At 35.0% G+C, this 24,224-nt stretch overlaps 3 protein-coding genes across 6 annotated transcripts; 1 reads left to right on the forward strand and 2 right to left on the reverse strand.

The window, feature by feature from the left end:
- Positions 1–1,363: 1,363 nt before the first annotated feature.
- On the reverse strand, positions 1,364–12,281 carry Rnb (R and B). The gene is made up of 9 exons (XM_071586663.1): positions 11,789–12,281; positions 11,383–11,636; positions 11,129–11,291; positions 8,999–9,245; positions 8,466–8,910; positions 7,143–7,650; positions 5,267–5,739; positions 3,857–4,174; positions 1,364–2,576 (listed from the first exon to the last, which is right to left on the reverse strand). The coding sequence occupies exons 1-9, from the start codon at positions 12,032–12,034 to the stop codon at positions 1,592–1,594; spliced, it is 3,639 nt and encodes a 1,212-aa protein (XP_071442764.1). The 5' UTR covers positions 12,035–12,281; the 3' UTR covers positions 1,364–1,591.
- Positions 12,282–12,347: 66 nt separating this feature from the next.
- On the forward strand, positions 12,348–16,113 carry Polr3I (RNA polymerase III subunit I). The gene is made up of 5 exons (XM_071586611.1): positions 12,348–12,457; positions 12,545–12,581; positions 13,755–13,835; positions 13,984–14,136; positions 15,882–16,113. Exons 1-5 carry the CDS (start codon positions 12,450–12,452, stop codon positions 16,026–16,028), a joined length of 426 nt encoding a protein of 141 aa, XP_071442712.1. The 5' UTR covers positions 12,348–12,449; the 3' UTR covers positions 16,029–16,113.
- A 67-nt stretch (positions 16,114–16,180) lies between these two features.
- DENR (density-regulated protein) lies at positions 16,181–24,171 on the reverse strand. 4 transcript variants are annotated; one of them, XM_071586609.1, is made up of 6 exons: positions 24,123–24,171; positions 23,546–23,685; positions 21,090–21,177; positions 20,778–20,963; positions 19,687–19,826; positions 16,181–18,625 (listed from the first exon to the last, which is right to left on the reverse strand). In XM_071586609.1, the coding sequence occupies exons 2-6, from the start codon at positions 23,654–23,656 to the stop codon at positions 18,581–18,583; spliced, it is 570 nt and encodes a 189-aa protein (XP_071442710.1). In that variant the 5' UTR covers positions 23,657–23,685; positions 24,123–24,171; the 3' UTR covers positions 16,181–18,580. The 4 variants fall into 4 exon arrangements, with proteins under 4 accessions (XP_071442710.1, XP_071442708.1, XP_071442709.1 ...); XM_071586607.1 differs by having other exon boundaries at positions 24,143–24,168; XM_071586608.1 differs by having other exon boundaries at positions 24,056–24,138.
- Positions 24,172–24,224: the final 53 nt, after the last annotated feature.

The following is a 24,224-nucleotide window of genomic DNA, read 5'->3' on the forward strand; positions in this document are numbered from 1 at the left end:
TTTGCGTTAGCTAGGATTCCTCGCTGTCATGCCGAGTGCATTAAGTCAGTTGTGCTATCGAGGCGTCGTCCTCTGGCACTTTGAAAGAATTTTCCTACTGCAAGAAAATCTGGGGTCAAACATTGGATCAAGTAAAGGGTTTTTTAAACCACTGCATAAGATAATAATGAGATTGGTGTGGTGTTTTACGGGGAAAGTTAGTCCCTCGCCGGTGATGAGATACATTCAATTAATTCATGAACTTAACTCGAATTCATCAACTTTTCTTGTAAATAACATCAATCTCATTATTCCCCTCCTTTTATTGGGTAAAAAACCCTTAATGAGTTTTTCAGTGCTGGATTTTTCTCTCTTTACCATTAGAAAATGCAATTTATTTTTATTAATGAGGATATTCTCTGAAGCCTTTTTTTTTACCAACACTTAACCCTTCCCTTCTTCTAAAAGAATATTCTCAAGCCAAATAAAAATATCTTTTTCAAGATTTTTCTGTTTCCTTCATTGGAAATTCCAGAATTTGAGAGTTGGATTTTTGAGCATGAAGATCAGATTGAATTATTAATTTCCTGATTGAAGAGAAGTAAGTGCAATACTCTCATCTGCTGAAAAGTTTCAGCTGTCTGGGCTTCATATTATTTTCCCAGAAGTTTACAATGGAAAAAGAGCATGCTCCTTTGGTGTCTGACTGAGGGCTTTGTTCCCAGGAAATAATTTTTTCTGTGGATTGGGTTGCTACAGTGGCTGATGCAATGGCTTCCCATGTCAAAGGCCTGGGTTCAAGTCCCAGCAGTAGCAGAATTTAGCTGAGGTAATCCCAATCCCTTTACCATGGGTGACATGAGACAAGGACTTCAACTGAAGTATGCCATCTTACAGATGAACCAGTAAACTGTGGAACCCTTGGTACCTCACAATAAAATGTAGGTTAATGATCATGCTAGATTTATATCCACCATTCTCCAAAAATCATGCCTCTAATAAATTACCCACCACTCCCTGTGTGCACAAATGACCAGCTGTAGGTCATCTCACCTAATTACTGCTACCATAATGATTATTCCTGAACATTGCATTAAATGTCCTCAGATTAATAATAGGCCAGAAAATGCAGCATGGAAATGTCAAACAATAGAAGTTTCTGAGGCAAGATGCACTGTCCTGCATAATTTTTAAAGGTGTTTCCCTGAAAATGTTCCTACCTGTCTGGCTTGTGGTTCTGAATAATGGTAAATATTTATGGCTTTCTTGCTGCTTTATACCTAACCACTTATACTTAACCACATAAAAGGAAACAGTTTATACACAAAAAATATTTTTGATTTGCCTCTGAATAAGAAATCAATCATGTTTTCAATTAGTCTATTTCATGAGTAAAAGTGTCATATTTTCATTCACATACAGTGCATTTTTATAGACAGAAAATGTACATATGTACATGGTTAATCATGAATTTCAAGTAAATTTCATTGCATGATTATTTTCTTGAAGAATACAAACTGACATATTTAATCAATTACTTTACAATATATACAAAGAAATGTGATGTGATTCACACTAGCATAAATGACATGAGAAAGTATTTACATGAAAATTATTCAAAATAAATGCGAATTAAATCATTCATGTGAGACACCAATTCCCCACCAAAGCCGCGACTGAACAGTGATTGGATTAAGGTGACTCTCTCGTCAAGTGTCATGCAGCCCACCAGAATATACTTGACAGTCCCTTCTAAAAGGCCTAGGTCTTCTGGAGCCCTTGAACCACAAATGCCTTCTGTTCCTAAACACCACATGTAAATCTTAGCAGCTGACTCTGGACATAAATAATAATCCAATACTTGATTGGCTAACTTTTTACAAAACACATCTGGCAATAGGAAACGATCAGCAATTGAGACAAGCTCTAAAGCTCCGTACACTTCCTTTGGTTTATCAGCCCAATGACATGCATTTCGGGAGCAACTAGTCCCATTTATATTTTTACTGAGGGAATGTAAAGTACTAGCACTCTTTTTGATGCACTCAATGTCCCTGCACTCACCCAGATGGTGCATTATGTAACTAAGACAAGAATGCGACACACCTGGTAACTTCACTGACATCCCTTCCGATTCTACAAAGTTTCCCTGAAGCATGGCTCGAAACACAGGAGAAATGTTTGACATACCCTCCCTACTGGTGACAATTGATGAGCCATCATCAAGGGCAAATACAATCTCATCTGGGCTGCCATTTGGCTGATAATTTATTTTCTCCAAATGCTGATTTGAGGTGCTCGCTCCTGATCTTATTCCATCAGGTTGAGAGCTATTTTTCTCCAAAATGTTCAGGGAATGATTTTTTATCACCTTCATGCCAACAAATTCAGCCAAGTAAGACAGCCCATCTACAACAGCATTCAAAATGCTTACATCCTCCTCTTCATCCTTGTCTTCATTCTCCTCCCCACATTTTTCTGAGGGAATAGACTTATCATCACATTTTATGCTCGTGTTCCCAAAATCCTTCAGTATTCCCAGCAGGGCTATTAATCCATTACAGCCAAGGAGAAGCTTGCTCAGCATTTTCTTGGACCTGTAAAAAGGATAATTATTAGAAAAATTTAGAGAATTTCACAACATACACTTATTACTCCACAACATCAAAACTTACAACAGGGTCACCTTATAGAAAAATAGAAGTGCCTTGAAATTCTGCCATTTCTCTACATCGAACTTCACATCATACAACTTTCATGCAATTCTTTCCTTTGGATCAAATAAAATTTTGAATACAATTTAAACAAAATTTATCTGGACCAGGAATTGAGTCACAGACCTTGAATTGCTGGACTGATGCTCCACCAATCAACTTATTTTTTGCTTGGTTCTGCACACTTTCACCGTGCCTAGCATTTGTCTTTTATGTGTGTTTATAACTCCTCCCTATTACTATAAATGCATATGTTTTTGCATTTGGAGGGTTTTTGTTTGAATGTATACATGTATTGATGCAACAATTTCAGAGAGTAAAAATCATTCGCCTGGACTGGGACTCGAACCCGGATCCCGCAATGTCCGGTTGAGTGCTTTAGCCAGTTAAGCTATCGAGGTGTCCTCTTAAACTCTGAAATTTTGGGGGCTTTAAAGGAACAAGATGTTGTGACGAAATACCATACATACAGTGTCACATGCATTTGTAATCATGCACAACGCGTTACAGTCCACAAGGGCATTTTCAATATCTTTATCAAAGCCTTCAGCTTATTAGAGGCTTGAGGCTTCAGTGGAAAGATTGAGGTCTCCTGTCCTCTGAATTGGCACTACATCACATGTAAGGTGTAATGTAGAAGATCCAAAACCACTTTGGGGTAAATTATCCACTTTTATCTAATTAATAGTAGCATATATTTTAATCTTCCATTTTGAAAAACTGGGAAATATTTGGATTTTATATTTAATTACATCAAATACAATATGATGCATGATACTGAAGAGTTCATTAAGCTACATAAAAAATTTCACTTTTATCAAATTTTGAAAATGCAAATGCTAATATGGATGGATGGGGTGTAATTTCTATTTCACAATGCCAACATTTCATAACAATATTTTTCACTAAAAAGAGAACTCACTCTACATATGTAATAATCAAATAAGGAAATGACCACCATGTAAACATTACCCAGTTTAGTATGCTTAATGATAAGTTTAATTTTACGATACTATATCAGTTTATTCACTTTAAACTGGTTATATGAACATAAAGTTAGTGAAGGCAAAATCTCATTTGATTAACTAGTATTATGATCACAATTAAATGAATCTTGAATCTCCCATTCTTAATTTTCCTGTGCAATTAACAGTACTGCTTACCTTATAATAAATGGAAGGGATAATGCAATAGCCATGCGGTGTGCACTGTCTCCTTTCAGCAATCCATATGCTAATTCCCCTTCACCATAACCTGATTCAGCAGATTTTCCCAGGTCCAAAAGGATTGATGTTCCAAAGGAACGTAGACGATGGCATTCAGAACATTTTTGCCAAATCCTGACATCTTTTCTCATGGGCACTTTACCAAGGTTTTCATCACTTGTGGCCTCTTCCTTGTGCAGTGGAGTTGAACAAAACCAGGACCTCACTGTCAACACAAATCTTTGGTTTATCAAAGGAATTAAATAATGATCGTTTCTGAAATGAAAAGAAGAATAGAATAGCATTAAAAAAAATTCAATGTTCAAAAAGACAATTTTGAAGGGGAAAGAGGTGAAATAGGAATAAAATGCAATACATAAACTTGTACATAGATAAACGTACAGTAATCCCTAGATTAAGTGTTCAATGAAGGCTTCATCGAAAAAAGGTCATTTAAAGTGATGTTCATTTGATAGAGGGGTAGTTGCATTCTATTGTTTAAATGGTATCAAGAATTATGATTTCAACTGAACACACATAAGATTCATCCATGCCTTCTTATCTGTATATATTTACACCCCCAATATCATGATACTGAATTTTTTGAAACAATTCATCTGAACAGACATTACAACTACAAAAGGCATTACTCAACACAAAACACTGTGATCGTAGTAGGCATTTGGCTACTTGTACTTGTGGAGTGCCTATACGAGTATGTTCTGAGCAGGTAAGCAAAGGGTATCCCAGAAAACCACTCTTATATTTATGCATATTATGCTCAAGTAGTAGTAGTATTTAGGGGAGGCGACCGACAGCTGAGGTCATTTGCCCCATAGGGGATGGACAGGAAGGGATGAAGGGTGTAGAGAACCCTGGCGTCGGCATTAGCCTACTCTTAATGAAAGGTGCCAAGAGGTCCGCAGCTTAATGTCCCATCCGTCAGACAGCATATTCACTCAAAGTGCCCTCCACAAAGCACCTCAAGTAGGGATTGATATACCACTGAAAAATATTCAACACTGCCAGCATTTGAACCTGGGCCCTCTAGGTGGGAAGCCAGTACGGTAGCCATTGCACCATCCGATTCCCCTTATTATGCTCTATCATGTCCCTCTTGTCATATGAGATACTTTCCCTAACTTTTTTCTCTCCCTCAACCTCTTCCTCTCTCATGCTTCCTCTCCATTTCACACTTCCTCAGTATGCTCCTGTCATCCCCACTACTATTCTATGACCATAAATAAGTTGATTTGTAACTAGGACCTTGTATGGTATATCATTAAGGCATGCGAGTGATAATGCATCTTGAATTTACTAACCTACTTCTAACTTATTCAGACAGGAATTACACAGCGTTTTTCTCACCTTACTATTCTGGATAGGATCCGAGATGCTGTTAAACTGTAATGGGATCGAGGATCTGGATTGACTAAGTGAAAGCCTAGAAGTGCTGAAAAAGTATTGTAAGATGCCAAATCTTCAATTGGCTCTTCAAATTGAGATGCATGTGACAAAAGCACAAAGAGGTAGTCAACAAGGCTCTTTTTATTCTTGGGTTTTTCACTTTCCTCATCCAAGTTCCCTTGATGCTCATCCTTATTCAAAGTATCCCCTTCCTCCACTGCACTGTTGGCAGTGGCTGGTTCTTTTTCGTCAATTGATAAACTGCACTGCATCTGTTCAAATGAAAAGCTGGACTCTGACACTTCACTTTTCAACAAGGATGAACATTTTTTCTTTTGCCTGCTTACACCCATATCTTCATTTTTCTCATTAGTTTCACTCCTCACTCTCTTGTTAGATGTCACTCCAGTGTGTTTGGTAGATTTTCCCTGCTCCTAAAATGTGGGAACAAATATAAAAGAATTAAAACATACTCTAGATGAACAAATATAAATGACTTATATTATGATTGACAAACTTTCTAATAACCCTATCCTGTCAAATTATTAACTTTGAGAAAAGGTTAATTGGCTTAATGACCAATCACAAAAAATAAAGAGAAACATTTATCATGGCTAGGAAGTTAACAGGGAGCTATTTTATGCCCAATAGAAAATTCACTAAAGTGAACTCAAATAGGGGTCCACTAGGTGCTGAGACCATAAGGTCCCTAAGTCCTGGAATGGGAAAACGTGCAGATTACAAACAAAAAGAGAAATGGTTTCCGACTTGGGTGGTTACTTCACCCCTCTCACCCAAGCATTCACCACATGTAACCGCAGCACTTATTTGATATTCTTGAATCTGACTAAGACTGGAAGTAGGCAAATGCTAAGAAGAGCTGAATGCATGGGTAAAATCTTATCATGATAAAGATTAGTATTAGTTTGGATATTAATATTTTCTAATTGCTCGAAATTCACCTCATGCCCTGTTCCTATTTAGAGTAAGATTTTAGCATCAAAATGATTACAATACAGTCGAAGTTCCTAGTAAAACAAAAAGTTTCATCTCTATTAATGAAGCAGAGTATGTTCCTGTTTCCTGTCTTTATTTTATGACCAGTTTGTTGGTGTATTAGACACCAAAACCATCACCCACCAATTTGTACACACTAGTGAAAACCAGTTCATGCTACAATGTTAGTCTCTCGTAATAATAATTTCTGGGGTCATACAATGCCACTTGAATTTTATGAGCTGAAATGATTTTATGAATAGTACTTATTCAGAAATAATAATTCACAAAAATTTAATTAAGTTTAATGAGGTAGTACAATGAGAAGGCATTCCTGAAGTCAAGTATGTTAACATTATACTACAAAGGCTATTTAACTAAATTAACTTGACCATTCACAGGGTGCACGAATGAAAATATATATTAACAGTGTAACCTCTTCTGTGTAAACCAGCATAGACATTTGAAGTTTCTAACATGATTTTGATGGTATAATAACAATGCTGCAATTTTCCTCTTTAAATGATGCATGCTAAACCTATGCCGCAGTACATTTTGACACCTGCAGCCCTACCATATAACTGACAATAAATATAAGTATTTGTTTTTTATGGGTCCAGACAGTGACGCAATAAAAAGTACTTGATGTCCATGCATTAATTGAAGTCAGTCTGTCAATCTCAGTTAAAACAACCTCATTTGGCAGACAAATAATTTTAATAGGACACATTTGAATTAGCCTGAATGACTAAGAGGGGCTCAAATTAATCAGTATAACTAGCATTCACACTGTACAATTAATTACAATCCTAAATCATATCAATCCATCCAAGTTACATACTTTAGTCATGCCCTCACAATCCTCTTGACCACTGTCATCTGAGACATCTTCATAAACAGGAGAGTAAACTTCATCCATGGCACTGGCAGCAGTGGAGGTACCAGGAGATGGGGCATCAGAAAGATCTGAGCGAGGAGATGAGGCATAACCACTCGTACAGCTACTTGAACTCCCACCAGAACATGAAGATGCTTCAGGGCTGAGAGGCCCATCTTGAAACTGGTGAAATGAAGTGGGCAAAGGCATGGGAGATATGGGGTTTTGGCTCTGAAAGTAGCCACCAAATGAAAATGAGCTGCTGGCTCCAGCCCACGGGGATGCTCCACCGATGGAACCACTGGATAAATTGCATTCAGCACTGGCACAACTGCTTCCATTCCAGTCATTACTGCTAACAGATGGAGGAGACCATGAAGATGTATTTCTGTGCCCTTCTTGCTCAAAGCACACGGCCTGATAACTTGGACTGCTTATTCGGAAAGTTTTCTGTGTAGAAATTTTTCCTGGACTGCAGAGAAGAAATGAACATTGCACCATGATAAATACCCAAAGGCACAATTAGCAGGTTGCAATCAAATCATTACCGTAAACATACAAAATCTATAATATTCTTGGCAAACCGAAGCTTACTCTGCTAATGAAAAGACTGAAGCATTATAATAAAAACATCATGTATAAATAAAAATTATGGCAATACAGTATGTTGAAGTAGCATCTGGAAATGTGCAAAAAAAACTAGCGTAATATGGCTACAAAACATTAAAGAACAATTAATTTTAACCGTTTACTATAACATCTTCAGCTCTTCACAATTTCTACCTTACTCAGGGCATCTCACTGTTGGCTTATCCTCAGAAAATTAGTTTTAGTACATGAGGGTTAGCAATAAAAAAGTGAAACTTTATGCATGGGCCAAAATATTTCATTTACTATTTTACAATAGTTCATCCTACACACCAATCCCTTTCAGAACAGGTAAAGTAAAAAATAACCTGATTAACAGTGATTTAAAAAACTTGACCCTTTTCCTGATTCCATCCAAATTACCCCGCCCTTGAATGCTTCTTTTGCCTCTTTCACAATCACAAATAATGCCATGTATACTCTTCTGTTGCCTTGCTTTGAGTGCCTCTTCCACGATACTGAATGGCTATCAAATTAATTAAAATTATACTTAAAAGTTTCAATATTTTTCTGAGCTTTTCATAGAATTGAAAAATTATTTTCCTCCAATAAACAAAGATACTTTGCATTCCATGCACATCTTCAACAAGCACAACTAAATTTTAAAATTATGCAATTTGAGCTCCAGGTTATAAATACCTTTTTGAAAGTTTTTTGCCGCATCCTTCACCAGTTTTGATTTCTGGATTGGCTGATGGTGAACTCTGATAGGAGTCTTCAACTGATGTCTGACGATACCTACTCCTTGCGACCGGACTTGAATTGGGAATTTGCAGTGAATTCCTACGTTTTTGAACATCATCTCGTGGTAGAATTCTAGGGAGGAAGGTGTGAGAACGGCGACTTTCTTTCAATTTGACAGCAATTGCATCGCGGAGCTGATCTGCACAGACATGAATCAAACCATGGTCAACAAGCTGCTTGAATGCATTATCGTCAAATGCAAAGTTACACAATGCAGCAGCAACAGGACCATATTTATCAACTTTCAGGTGTATCATCAGCTGGTTCAATCCACCTTGATCACGCAGCTTCATTCGATTGACAGATTCACGAGAAAAGAGGCATAACGTTGACACCAGATCTGTAAGCAAGAGGTTAATGTTCATCACAATACCATTCAGGTGAGATAAAAATTTAAAAAATGTTGTCCAATGGATGCAACAAATTACCTCTTTGCTTCCACTCATTGTTGAAGTCCAAGTTGGACAAATATTGGAGTTGATTAATAACAGCATTTATTGCACCAGCATTTCCCAACAAAGGACGCATTTCAGGAACCCGAGCAAGATTCGAAAGACAAGTGAGAGCACTCTGAGTGAGAGATGATGGTGATTTTCGGACTTTGGATTCATCAACCAAAGCAGGAACTTCAACAAATGACACTAAACGTTGAAAACAAGCCCCATCCCCTTGCACCTACGGAAAAACAAAATTTTAATTAGGTGAGATTAGAGTCTAATGGGCTGCTGGTCACTGACCTGAAAATTAGACACTCATTCCACATCTAGGCAATAGCTATGTCTGAATTTCCTACAACCCATACCACAATTTTGTGTGTGACATAAGGTTAACAGAGTAGAGAACATTCAAGCATTATTTAGGAAGAACTGGAGCCTTCCAATTTTACTGCTGTATGTGGAAAAAGATGGAAAAGAGAACAAACAAAGAAGGGCTAAGCATAGTGGGGGAGGAGAAAGGATTTTTGGGAGACATCCATAGGAGGCAGGATGGGTGGATGCTGAGCATTTTAATTGGAGATGAACTATTGAAGACTGTGATATAGGGGAGAATGTTAGGTAGGCGAGTTAGGGGGTAGAAATGGATAGACATGTTGGGCAAAATGAAGGAAAGCAGAAAGTTTACAGAATTGAAGAAGAGGTAATTAATGCAGTTTGGGCTTTCAGGTTGTGTACTAGTTAGATGTAGCCGCAGACTGTAATGATGTTTAGTTGGTGTCCATCCAAAACCTACCATAAATGGTAGACTAACAATAATAATATATGCATGCAAATAAAAATGGGATATTTAAAAAATGATGTACTTCATACAGTTATATTATGTAGAGAAAAAAAAGAAGAGTAAAACATTATTTTGTTGACGAAAATACATAAATATTGTTAAAATTGAGCAAGAAGTGCTTATACTGCCCTGGAATGAATTTAATTATAACATATGAAGTCAAACAGTGTACAGCAGGCACTAATTTACGCAGCGTTAATACTAACTCACATTACAGATATGGATCACATCCCTATGTCATTATGTTGCAAAAAAGAAACATGAAAATTGTCCTGCTGTGGCTTGGTTTTTAATTTCAAGATCTTTGAATACCAATTTACAAAGAGTAAATATGGTTTTAAATCCAAGGTTGCAGATGTGAAAGAGGTACTTTGCCAAAAGTCTCAAAACAGAGTGTGGTGATAATAGAAACACCAAACATTTTAAATAAATACCTTTTGGCGATAATTTTATTTCAAAACCACCTGTCTCCAAGAATTTAAATGGACAGGCCAATGGAAATATGTGCTTTACCAACACACTACATGGTTAATGATGGTGTATAGAAAATATCTATCTATGAGAACTTCACAACATGTAAAAGAAAATATTATATACTTTGATTGACCAGTTGGTCTTCACATTTTTTATGCATGCACCTTCGTTATGGGGAAAATGCCAAAAACTATACTTGATGTTATTGAACCGGGCACTAATGCTCAATACCCTGTTACAAAGCAGATTATGATAGTGGGCTGAGAGGTACAGTCTTCGAAATGATTAACTATGGAAGTTGATAATTTGTCTCTAAGGTAGGAAGATGGTCTGAATGCCTATATTCTGTTAACAATGAAATGAGCACTGTTTTATGGCAATGCAAGTGAGACATGCTTTTGTTAATTAGCTACCACATGATCTAGTTCACTGCACTTTGATTCATTACTAATGTTAATCTTGCATCATTTGTATACAATGGAAGCCACTTATGATCATAAGAAAGCACAACGATTTTCAATTTTACACATGTATCGGAATAAAAGGAAAGGATTAAAGAAGTGGGGGCTCATTTACACGATAGGACACTTAAATAACCTATAGAGAGCGTGTCTCTCTCCTAAAAGCACTAGGGAGAAGGTTTTTATTGGAAGATCCCAAAAAATGGCCTTGGTCAAATGAAAATGATAAATACACTTCACATAAATTAATTTCATTATGAGTGACCCCAACAAAAAATGAAAACTTTCCAATTTGAAACTGGTATGTACATTTTAAGGCTGTATAAAAAGAATCATGGCTATTACCTGTAAAGCACATTCATCTGTGCAATACTGAGTCAACGTGGCCAGGGCTTTCAGAGCTGCTTTCTGCAAAGTCACACAATCAGATAAAATAAGTTCTGCAACCGCACGAACGCCACCTTGGTTTACTATCTCTCCTCTGCAGTCAGGGTTCTCGCCTAACAATCTGAATAAATTTAAGTTAGTTAGTTTTGTTTCAACAAAAGTATTCGATATTACAACACATCGGTAAAATTACTACATTTATAAGCACTTGCCTTAGGGCCCGGACGGCCATTTCTTTAGTCATATCACTAATGTGGTTCGAATCTACAGCAGTTCCATTAATTACATTGTTGGTTTTTAATATTTCGATGATAATAGGTACAGCACCTTCTCGACAGACCACCGCCGCTATCTCTTGATGCTGGGAAAGATTTGCCAATAACCGACAAGTTCTACCTTGGATGCTGTCTTTTCCTATACCATCTAGGATTCTTACAATTGGTCCAACAGCTCCAATACGCCATAACTGTTGAGGAAATTGATGTAATCAGATGGAATTACACATTAGGAAGCATGAACAAATTAATGTCAAGAAACATTGAAATTTCGTAATGACAGAGCGCTCAAATTAGTAGAAAATCAAGAATATATAATAGAAATGTCAATAAAAGTCATTACCTCCAAGCAACTTTCTGTTTCCATACAGCAATTCCCTAAGATACTTAGAGTTACATCTAGAATTTTTTCATTCGGTTTTTGTAATAACTTGACAAAATATCGGAGGATCCCTCGCTTCCTTAACAATGCTATCCCATTTGCAGAATTCACTTCTTTCGCACGGATCTCTACTAGCGTCTGATATACGATACAAGGTGATGAACATCGCAACTTCTGTACAAGCTTGTCATTCTTACTTATCTCCATACCAGAGTACAATTTAGAATAGAATGTTAATAAAATATTTTAAATTACATCAAAAATCCAAGTGCTAACACCCATTTTTTTGAACCTTGAATATACGGTTTATAGAACGCTATCAAAGCCCACTAACTTCCTATAGTTGTTTCACTAATTTCAGTTCGCTAACTTATCAACATAGCTAAACACAATTGCTTTAATAATATCGAAATATTGTAAAAATAAACATTATTTTATGATCTTTCCGCAAACTTACGCGTAAAACAAACTCGTTTGTTTTATTCTTTCGAAAAATCAATATTCTTCGGCAGAGCGCGCATGTATCAGTTATTACGGTATTCTAAAACATTCTGGCGGTGGAAATACATTCCACAAAGTCAAATAAAACGAGAGTAAATCAATCATTAGCGTCGGGATAATCATGGAAACGTAAGTATGATTTATTTAGTATTTATGAAAAATATCAAGTCGAGATCATCTTGCGGTATGATCCACATCCCAGCTATTATTTTTCAGGGTTCAAGAGAACGCAGCTATCCTGTGTAACTATGAGGTTAGAAATTAAAATGTATCAGACTGCAAGGGTATGAAAACTGGGAAAATATATCATTTAGGAGAATTTCCCCTGGATAGCTATTCATTTCAGTTATTCGATCGAATTAGAAGTTAGTATTGTTTCTTTGATTGTAAGGTTCTGATCGTATAGATTCAAGAATAAATCAGCCGCGAGAGTCTGTTGTAATGATTAATCAAAAGAAAATTGTGGAGTTAAATGATTTAAAACACTCGTGAAAAGGGTAGGTGAAGAGGAAATCGAAACGAAGGCTTATAGGTGTAAGGGGAATGTCGACGGAAATATGGTAAGCCATTTTGAGGCATGATAACTATACAAAACGATTGACTCGAGCGTTGAAATGGTAATTGTGCATATTCATGACTTCTTATATGCAATGGCCTTTTGCTATGCGCACCCTACACGTGTACAGGTAGCAACAGTTCTCTCCCATACGAATTAGCTTTTCTGGTGACTATAATTATGCACCCTATATTTTTCGTAATGTGTGGCCCTAATGATATCTGAAATGAAAACTGTTGGGTATCTAACCTATAGAACATAATCCTCTGTCGTGAAGTACACATGATTTCATCTCCCCAAATAACCCAAGCCATACCAACATGAAATAAATGGGTAGCCAGTGTTCCCCGTAACGTTCTCACTATTTTCCTCTTACATAAAGATTAACGATTCAAAGTTATCAATATTTTAAAACAGGGTAAAGTATAGAAAGTAGAGAAAATCCAGGTTAGATTGGTTCCCATGATTTAGAGAATTCTGTATCATGATACACGAGTGTGTATTTTGATGTACGTGCATTGTTTCGGCACAAAATATTTGCAGTAAGTCTTACTGATTTTTGCGCTAATGACCTTTTGTTTAATTTGATTTTTTTTGGCGGATAGCCTTTATGTTTAGACCCAGCCTGCCAGTACAGTTCTTGGTCACCATTAATGTTTTTCATGGGAATAAGGTCAATAATTCCAGTGGACCTGTAATTTTTACGGCAGTTGATGTTTTTTTAACATTTGGTTTAGGAGAAGTGTATCCTAATCACTCCCCGTGTCATGCTACAGAATTTTGTGTCATCTGTATTTTCTCTTTGGAGATGTAAGAAAAATCTTACTCTTTCATGTACTTTTATCATATACCTTGGAGCATCTCTTTCAGGTTTTAACTCTACTTGAAGAATTACGTAAACAGCCAAAACTTGGAAACAGGAAGAATCAACTAGCCACAATTGCTTATGAGGTATGTTTATGGTAATAGTGTCATTTTGAAACATACTATTATTTAAAAAAAATTAGGTCAACTGTTGGCTGCCTGAATTGGAGGCAAATAATTATGTTAGTGTTATACAAATGCTATGTAATGCAGTAGACTTCAAATTATTTTTCAGACAACTAAATACCTTAAAGGAACAGCTTGCTGCTGTCAAACTCCAGAGAGTATACAAAATTTTCTCTCTGCTCTTTCTCCCTTCAATTTGACCAAAGCAGAAAAGCTAATGCTGGTAAATCTTCGACCAATGACTCCTGTAGAAATCCAGCTGGTAAGCCCTACGTTTAGTCATGTTCAGTTTATACAGTCATTTATGAAACCCTCACTGGAATAGATAAATAGCTTTTGTGGGCCAAACTTGAAATGCAAGTTCCAAATCTCTCCTAAATTCATTTATTATAAGCTTCCATACAAGGAGAGACATAGTTAACATTTCTTAGTAGTTAAAAACAATTGAATTTCTACCCACAAACATTTAAAATTGGCTGTGCATGATGTAAGTTACCTAGCTATTATAATACTAACACAAAATAATCTACCAAACTGCTCATATTTAATTATTATATCTCACATGATTATTCTTAAAAATATCTAGAGCTTGCAAGGAATTTATTTTATATACGTCATGACTAAATGTTAAATCCTGCTTTAACCACCTGAAAAAGGAAATGTGCTGATAGATATGACACCTATATGTAAAACAGTTGAATAAATAATGCACATGAAATTGAATAAAGTATATGCAATGTACTATTAAAATCCACTTGCCTACATCAGGATCTTTGCACATTTTCCTATATTTACCTCACAAAAAGAAACGCCATGTTCAGGTATGTCAATGAGTCAGTTAATTTGTAGCTTAAATAAAGTAATTATAATCACTCCCATGTATTGGATGTTATCTGAACTTTGATATCTACATCTACACAATACCCTGTTAGCATGTGTGGGGGTGTTAGGCCACCGCCCATAATTATCAGAATGATTAAATTGATTCTATAATTAAATTAATTTCCAGGCTTGCATGACTTGTTTTTTTCTAAACATCAATCCAAAGTATTCTTAAGACCTACTAAGAATTTTATTTTTGCTTCCTCCCACGTCATTGGCCACCTTGGGGTTTATGTCAACAACTTCGTTGTCATCTTTGGGTCATGATGTACATCTTTCTGTATTTCTTATGCAGTCTCCCTCTTTTTTAATTTGAGGTTTGTCCCTTTGACTACAATCGCCTTTGGCTAGATGTTTACTGACAATTTTAACAAATCTCACCGAATAATCAAATGTTGAATTTTAAACTGCATCTTAACTGACACTACAAATATGAAGAGTGGGAAATCATGTATGGTATGCATGAACGGTTATTTCCTGGTGGCAGTGAAAATTAGGTCTCTCAAACCTAACCAATGATTCCAGAAACTGCAGGAGATGCCGCAATAGTAACTTTGACCGGTGTCATCCACCAAGTGTGCATTACAACGCCAAGATTTCAGAGTGCAAAAATCATTCCCCTTGGTCACAATGACTCTGTTAAAAGTTACTGTTGCGGCATCTCCCGCAGTTTCTTTGGAATTTGTCAAAGCATAAACACCATATGTGTTTAAAGTTGGCTTTGACCTCGTGGACTGCAGCGTTTCACACACCACTACTAATGCTTGTGACATTGTATGTATGGTATTTCGTCACAACTTCTTGTTCCTTGAAAAGCCCCAAAGCCCCATTTCAGTTCAAGAGGATGCCTCAATAGCTTAACTGGGTAAAGCAATGGGACATCAAGGAATCCAGGTTCGTATCTCAGTCAAGGCAAATAATTTTTCCTCTGGAATTGTTGCATTGTCAAGCTCACCAATAATGTTACAAAAACTCTGCATTACATGATGGGTTAATATTATATCAAGGTTGAGATATTATAGTATTTAATTTTTGTATCCTGTGAAAACTTTTTAAAATCTAAAGGAATTCAAGTATACCAGAAGCAACGAATTGCAATAATTAATTGTTTCTTAATCTTTTCAGATTGTTGAAGAGAGTGAAGAAAGAATGTCTGATACACAGGTAGAGCAATTACTTGAAGTAATATCACGTCACTTACCCCCTGATCCCAATGCTCCCATGAAAGAAGAAGTGGAAGAAGCTGAAACATTGGATGAGCCAGATTCCTAACTGTATGCACAGCTGTGACCATATTGATTGCTGTACATATTTTTTTTAAATGTTATCTTTTTAATTAATAAATGTTTTGATAATACATGGAGTAATACATACTTCAGTGCAATGAAGCTAAACAAGAAGACTGCACACTGATTGCTGTGATGATGAGAAAATTATCTTTCCGAGTAAATGATGAAATCTAGTCTACTCTTGAAATACGGAAACAATGAATCAGTCTCAATGATTTATTATATTAATATGGAAAATCCAAGATAAATTTTCCACCATAAGTGTTGAATTGGATATATTATACTAAGGGCAAAAACTTCACTGATGTCATATTAGTCACTACGATTTTAACCCTACTCCACACAGGATTGCCATTGCAAAAAATCAACTTGTTAGTAGAATACCCATAACTTCAGGATGGCTTTACCTGTCCACTACAATTTTACTAATGTATTTATGCTACAATCTAAGGGCTTTAAGACAAGCAATTTTTTCACATAACTTCTGACATTTCTTCAGGGACACATTAAAAAATATAGAAGTCCCTAGCATTCAGATCCCATATAGTACATGACTATACTTCTAAGCTTACGACATACTGTGATTCCAGTAATTGGGCATATTGGACAATGTAGATCTACAGTATCTCTGAATTTTTGTTTTATGGAGCCATGGACACCTTATTATCTGAAAGATATTTTCTTACAAATTAAACAAAAAAAAATGTGTCTAGAGTGAGTGTATGAGGAGGCATGGGAGTACATTCCAAACATCCAAAATATAATAGCTTGGGTAATGGACATCAAATTGTGGCACTAAGCATAACCATTGAGTAAGATTGTGTCATAAATTTGTGAACTTCACCTCCACATTCAAAAAAATTCAAGGTCCCCAGTGAAACTAAAAGGAAAATAGCCTTCAGAAAGATGTTCAATTTTAGTGGTGTATTCCAATGGGCCATCAATATCCCATTCTCCCTGAATAAAATATAAAATGGCTATTACATTAGTGAATTTAACCTTATGCCAATGGTAGTCACCATCACTTAAGACAGCATTGCTGCCAGCAGATCTGCTCACTGCCTCCTATGCAACATTTATGAGCACACACACCCAGTAACAGATTCTGCAACATATACAAGAAAATATCCTTGGTATACCTTGTATACCATAATGACATTTCTGGAATATTAACTCATCTCTCAAGCCTCCACAAGTTCTCCAAGTGATAACAACCCATTTTGCATCCCTTTTGACCATAACAAAATGAAGTCTTAAGCACTAACAGAAAATCAATTGTTCTGCACGAAGGGTCTTTTAAAAGGATTGTTTTATTGATGCTTGCCTGTTCACATTTTGCAGTACAGAAATGTCTGAATTATCCGAAGTGAGGTAGACCAAGGTGAACATCGATAATTATAAACATAAAACGAACTCAATTTTTATGAACTAATAAAAATAGGCAAACGCATGCCCAAAAAATTTCATTTGTGCCCACCAAACTGTAAGAGCAAAATATTGATTTTCCTTCAAGTAACCTTTCAAACATTTCTGTATCTCTGGTAAATCACTCCTTGGTTTCTGGTTAACTTGAACATGGGAATTAAAGTCAGCAGAGAAGAAAACCTCATTTATCACATAAGTGCACACAAAATGGGTTCTCCTAGAATTAAATATCAAGCATTATTTTTTTTAAAGCCATGATCACTCTTATTACAAAATTTTCTGTTAAAAGACATTGAAAGCTGGCTTTAAGTTAAATAGAATACAAAAGATGAAGGAAAAAAAAAAGATGTGACCAATTCCAGAATCTATTTCGGTAAATTTAAATGTGAATAAATGAAAGAAAACAAATAATTTAGATCTGTACTTTTCCACTATACTTCTATTGCAATAAATAGGCTTGGAAAGCAGGGATGTAATTTCTGTATCAATCTGTGCAGCTCATATAAATGGCAATATTAAAAAAAAAACAACTGGCTCAAATGCGGTTAAAAATGAAGCCAATTACATATAAAACAAATTTAGCAAATTAAGATGTCTGCACCCATGGTGGGAGAGTAAATGTTTATTCATTTGACATTGAGGTTGTTCAAGAAGAGATCAATTCATTTTTTGCTTGTAAATTATTTTACAATTTTGTGTATACATAACATTGAGTAAGAATCTTTCCTTTCCATTATTCTGCAAGGAAGTATTTGACAAATATTTGATACCTCTTATACCTCCAGTAAAATTCTAATTAAGATTTTAATTTGGAAGAAAAATAAGTGAAATTTTCCTGTGGAATTATTAGGAAAATATTTTTTAGAAAGATGTAACATTGTGTCGGTACATTCAATCAATAGCCAAAACTCCCAAAATAAATTAGATGAAGCCTTATGCAGCACTATTTTTACCTAAGTCCAAACACTTGTTCATTAAAACAATATTTTATTTCACTTGAGTAACAGCAGAAAATTATAAAGAAATTACTTGTGAAGTTGGCAGTAATGAAAATAATTCATGAACATGTGAAGATTATTCCTCCAGCAATTTAATGGCAAAGCTGAAGTGCTATCTTTTTTGATCTCCTAAATCTTCAATAAAATCTTCATCTATCTGCAAAAAAAATTAAAGGAGCAATTATTAACAGTATCCTTAAATGAATTTTGAGAAGAGGAAATTAGTAACATTCTTGACAAAAAATATTTACATATTCTGAGAAAAAGCATTTAAATGAGTTAATGTCGTACAAAGAATGAACTTTCCTGTGTAACTCCTTAGTTAAACACCTCTTGCTTTCATAAGAGAGTATCTGCAAAGTAGCCTCCAGTCAAATGTTCAAATTCATGATTTTTTTTGATATGCAACATAATTTTATTCTAACCCATCAACAATTTCGCATGAAACATCAGGACAAGGTATCTTATGTTCTATCTTAAGTTACTGCCCAACTAATTGTAAGCTAGTTATATGAATTTCGTCAAAATCACAAAAGTGGTCTTTAAAAACATTCAGCACACGAAGAGTACACTGAGTAAGTCCAGAAGATAAATTTAGATAAGTTAATAAAGCACAATTCATGCAATTGTTCACATGAGAATAGAATGAGGTTAGAATCAAAATTACCATACTTTCCCATCGATAACGTGCACCCAGAACTTTGTAATAATCATAGATTTGTATAGATAACGCATGCCCAGGGCTTCATAGTCATCTTGAATGTGCATAGATGATCAAAAAATGACAATGTGCGTTATGTAATGAAAATTGAATATATATATATATATATATATATATATATATATATATATATATATATGTATACACGCACACACACACACTATACATATATATGTGTGTGTGAGTAAAAATTATACATAGGGTGCGTAAAAATACATCCATGTATGGACTTCTTTAACTTTCATTATATAACGCACATCATTTCTCGATCATCTAAACATTTTTGTATACATGACATGCGCGTTATTGATGGGAAAATATGGTAAAGAAAAAGTACACCAGAAGACCCATTAGCTTCCATCACCAAATTCCTTTTATCATGACCTCATTAATCTCAAATCAATAGCTAATACACACTAAAACATTCACAAATATCTGCCCACCCTGGGTAACCTAATGCTAGGGTTAAGTAACAATAAACATGCAATCAATCTTACCTCTGGCCACTTTTCTGGTATAATGTAAAAAAGTTCATCCTTGACATCTCCTTGAATTACAATTTCATCATCACCAGTTACTGAGGAGCCACAGGAAAACTTTGTGGCAAAAAATTTAGATGCAACTTTTAAGTCTATATCTAAGGAGAAAAAAAACCAGAAAAATTAGTTTCTTAGCCACATGTATGTACAAATATTTCTATGAATATTTACTAAACATGCACTCCACAATTAGAGATAAACACTAGATGCTTTCCATTTCAAAAATGCTATGGGCATATAAATACAAGCAAATCGGATATATTTCCAAAACCAAACACCATATGAAAATATATCCATATTAATGAGAAAATATTTTTTTGTTGAGAGTGACTTTTATCTGATACCAAACAATGTGAGAGACAGGACTTAAATAAAGTAACATTAACTTATTCCTATTTCTCTATGATATTAAACTCAAGCTTGTTGTTTAATTAAAAGTATCACTTTTTTAATAAATGATTTTCCATTTTACAAAATCACTTTGGTATAACCAACAGCCCACATGCTAACAAAAATATACACGATGATGATAGAAATTAAAATATGAACGAAACAAAAAGTATTATTAAGCAAACCTATAATGTATTATTCAAATTAGAAAAGGTTTTTTAAAAACATCCAGTTTTTAAGTTTAACTGATATGGGCATCATTTCACTCCCATTTGACAAAAAAAATCTTATATTCAACAACAAGTTCTGAAATGCCACACAAGCTCGTGCAATCTAGAGTAAAAGGAGCTCTTCAACAGCATTCAAATATTTTTCCCCTAAACAAGTATCTGCATCTACATTTCTGCACTAAATATGTATTTTAATTCACCAAAAGATCTGCATTAATTTTCCAAGTTTTTTCCCATTTACTAACCAAATCAGTTATGAATAACCCAAATGGTGACTAAACATTACATTTCAATAATCTGAAGACAAGGGATGTTTCTTGTTTCTTAGAAATACATATTTACAGCCTTGAAAAAGTCAACATTCCCTTATTCCTTTGAACTTGCAGAAGCATAGAATAAATAAAATGAACAGTTAGGAAGAATACTTACCAAATGTACTTAGTCCCGTGACAACCGTCACAGACTTCTTTTTCCCACGAGGAGCCCTGGAAAGGCTAACTTTTTTAGGACCTTCATCCTTCTTCTTTGCCTTTAAAATTCCTTTCCCACCCCTCTTCTGCCGTTTCTTCTCCTCCTCCTGGCCACCACCTTCACCTTTGCCTTCCTCTTTGTTATCTAGTTGGCATCATGAAAATTAGCTCATTCCGAGTTTCTGTCTCATAGTACACCTTTTGTGACACAGAGGTTTTTCTCAAACCTAATGCACTTTTCAGGCACATGCAATAATGATTAAGGCCTTACCTATTTTCATAAACTTTTCAAATTCACTAGGTAAGTTTCTCTCCAGCCATTGCTTACATTTATCATATTCCGGGTAAAATTCACAATACTGGAAGAAAGATTGGGATATTTTTAAGATTATTAACACTAATTCTTAAGAGCAATTTAATTGATGGATATTTAACATTATATTTAATGAAAATTTATCATTTTAGTCAATTTCAAAGCATGGGAGAATATCACCCATGACATTTTTACACAGCCAAAGATGGCTATAATCGCATTACAGGATCATGACACTGCAGTAATAATTAAACTTTTTCACTTTTCTTGAAGATTCAGTCTAGAAGAGCAATATGGTTTGTTGGTGAATCTGATTCCTGTATTACATATGTTTAATTTAGATTTAAGCCACTGGAAGAAAAAAATATTATTTTTGATGGTTCTTTCATTTTTGCATGAAGAATTACCATTCCCATAGTTAGAAGCTAGGGGATATCAATTCAGCCAGTACTTTTCAGGAATGCACACCTTCCTTAAATATTACTTACTTTTCCACATTTAACATTATTAAGTGTTAGTGTATTAAATGTGTGTGATGTTGCTGGTAGAGCTATGGGTTGTCTCAATTATAACATAGTCTTATACCCCAGTATTTCTTACCAAAAGACCTGCAACACAACCCATAAGGCCGAAAAAAACCTTTAAAGGTCAGCATTGCAGGATTAAATGTTGTTTTTGGGCTTACATGTTGTAAATTGAATGCCTCAATCAAATTACTCTCCATTTATAAGTTGAACAATCGTAAAAAGTGCAATTTTGTAAGGTTGATAGCTTCTAGCCCTAGGTAAATTTGGTCAGTGATAAATAAATATCATTATGATATGAATTGCATATACTCTTGTATGTATTCAAAAATATATTTATCTGACCAAAAGCTCACCTGAATTTCATTTATGCTTAAGGTCTTGCACAAAAATGTCATAATACAAGAGATCATTTTCATCTAAAGTTGATGACGATGAAAGCCAATAATATGAAATATGAAGACAATTTCATTAAGCTGCATTATGAAGTGCAAAAGAAATGTGACTGCATTTAGGCATGAATATATAGAAATGGGAAAAAATACATTGATGGGACATCACACCATGGACTTGAGTGACATGAATTCGCTAAAAATAATCCAACTAAACTAAAGAATCCATGAATGGTGATCTTTATTACTTCAAAGATATATTTATGCAGGAAAAAAAATCACCTCAGCAAAAACAGAGAGATAAAAAATGCAATGAGTGCATACCATTTAACTGATTTTCTAAGTCACACATGACCTTTCCACTGCAGGAATAAAAACCACGACATTATAGATAGGATAGAAAGACCTAACAAATCACTTTTCAAACTATCCATTAAATAAAATTCAATCTGAGGTTCCCTACTGTTTTATTATGACCTCCAATCCAACTGTTATGCTCTGTCATGAAATTAGATTTTGCTAAAACTTAGTTCTTGGTTAATCATCTTATGCTCAATGACATAAAACCTAGGATTTAATCTGTCCTCTGTTTTTTCGAAGTTGTGAAAAGGTGTCAGTGAAAATATTGGGCATTTACATTGATTATAAATTAACCTGGACTTAGCAAGTAATAGAAGTAAAAATAAATCACAAGGTAGATGTGATATGAAGGTTAAATTAATATATTATTTAATTATAAATTATTTTTTGCACAATGCATAGCACTCTTATTTTCCTTCACAAATATAGTTTCAAATTGTGGCATTATGGGTCTGAAATCAAATGCATTTTTAAAATTACAAAGCCAATAGAGTATATTGTAATATACCATCAGGAGTTCATGGCAAACCTCAGGCCATAATTATTTTAAAGAAACTTTTTTAAAACATTTGTCCTGTATCTTAGCCAAAAACATTTATTTATCATTTAAGGCAGCGTGGCCGCTTTTTCTATGTATTACCATGACCCTCCACAACAGTTACTGCTATATTTCAAATTTGTATGCCGATTGAAAATTACACTATAGTGGTCCTTGGCTGACACCCTATATATTATATTGATTAATCGGGTAATCTTTATTTGAATGTTTTCATAGAAACCATATTAAATTTGTCTTTCAGTGATTTCAATGTAATTTGGATTTTTTGACCTATTTCATTCTTGAAGAGATTAATTACGGCGTATACTTCCAATTTAAGGATAAATAAATGTTAATATTACTACCTCCTAGTATTTTCCAAAAGCCATCCATAGACGTTCTTTCATACACGAGTTTAACGTTGGAATTAATATTTGCTACTTCATTTATAAACGAGGAACTATGTCACAAAAGCTGAAATTTTCAGCCAATTAGTGAATTTTATTGGTATTCATAGCATGTTCATTACCGAGAGAAGAATTTACCCCAGTTATAATTTATCACAGCTCTTTGGCCAGCGAGTGATAAACAGAACCTTACCTCTAAGGGGAGACTGCAGTTACCACAATACAGAACTTTGAGTGGATAGGAAACACCAGCCTGTGGTCCCAATGGAAACCCATTTTCTTCATTCACTTCATTATCACCCATTTAACAAGCTTGACGGAACAAATTATGACCTGTTTGAAATGAAGAAATCACAACTTTAAATAAACTATAATTTTCTACGAACAATCAACTCTCAGCCAACAAAACAACAATTCCGTCCATTCGCAACAGACATGAGGTCTGACATCACAATTTGACCGCGGACCCACTTCCTGCCGAATGTAAGAACTCTTCGAGCCAACGAAATGGGGTATTGTAATATAAAAAATAATTCAAAATGCTTAAATCATAAACCATTCTGTCATAATGAGATTTGTTTGGCAACTTAATACAAAAACTACCACGAAATCTGACCAATAGGTCAAAACACCTATTGCCGGATTGGCATTATTGCTTTGTCCACTAATGAGTCATTAAATTAACATACTATTCAACACTAACTTGTTTGGTACTTAAAATGCGTGCTAATCGTGAAAAATCAATACTAATTTTAAAACTAAGAGCTCGCCAGATATCTGTGAAACTTACAGGTAGCGTTGTCACCGGTGGTGATATTCGCAACGTGCAAAACAATTGACAGTGCGGGTGCGACCATAATTTCACTCCAATT

This window comes from Hetaerina americana, unplaced genomic scaffold (assembly GCF_022747635.1).
Source record: "Hetaerina americana unplaced genomic scaffold, ioHetAmer1.1.p SCAF_24, whole genome shotgun sequence".
In the NCBI taxonomy this organism is placed as follows: domain Eukaryota; kingdom Metazoa; phylum Arthropoda; class Insecta; order Odonata; family Calopterygidae; genus Hetaerina; species Hetaerina americana.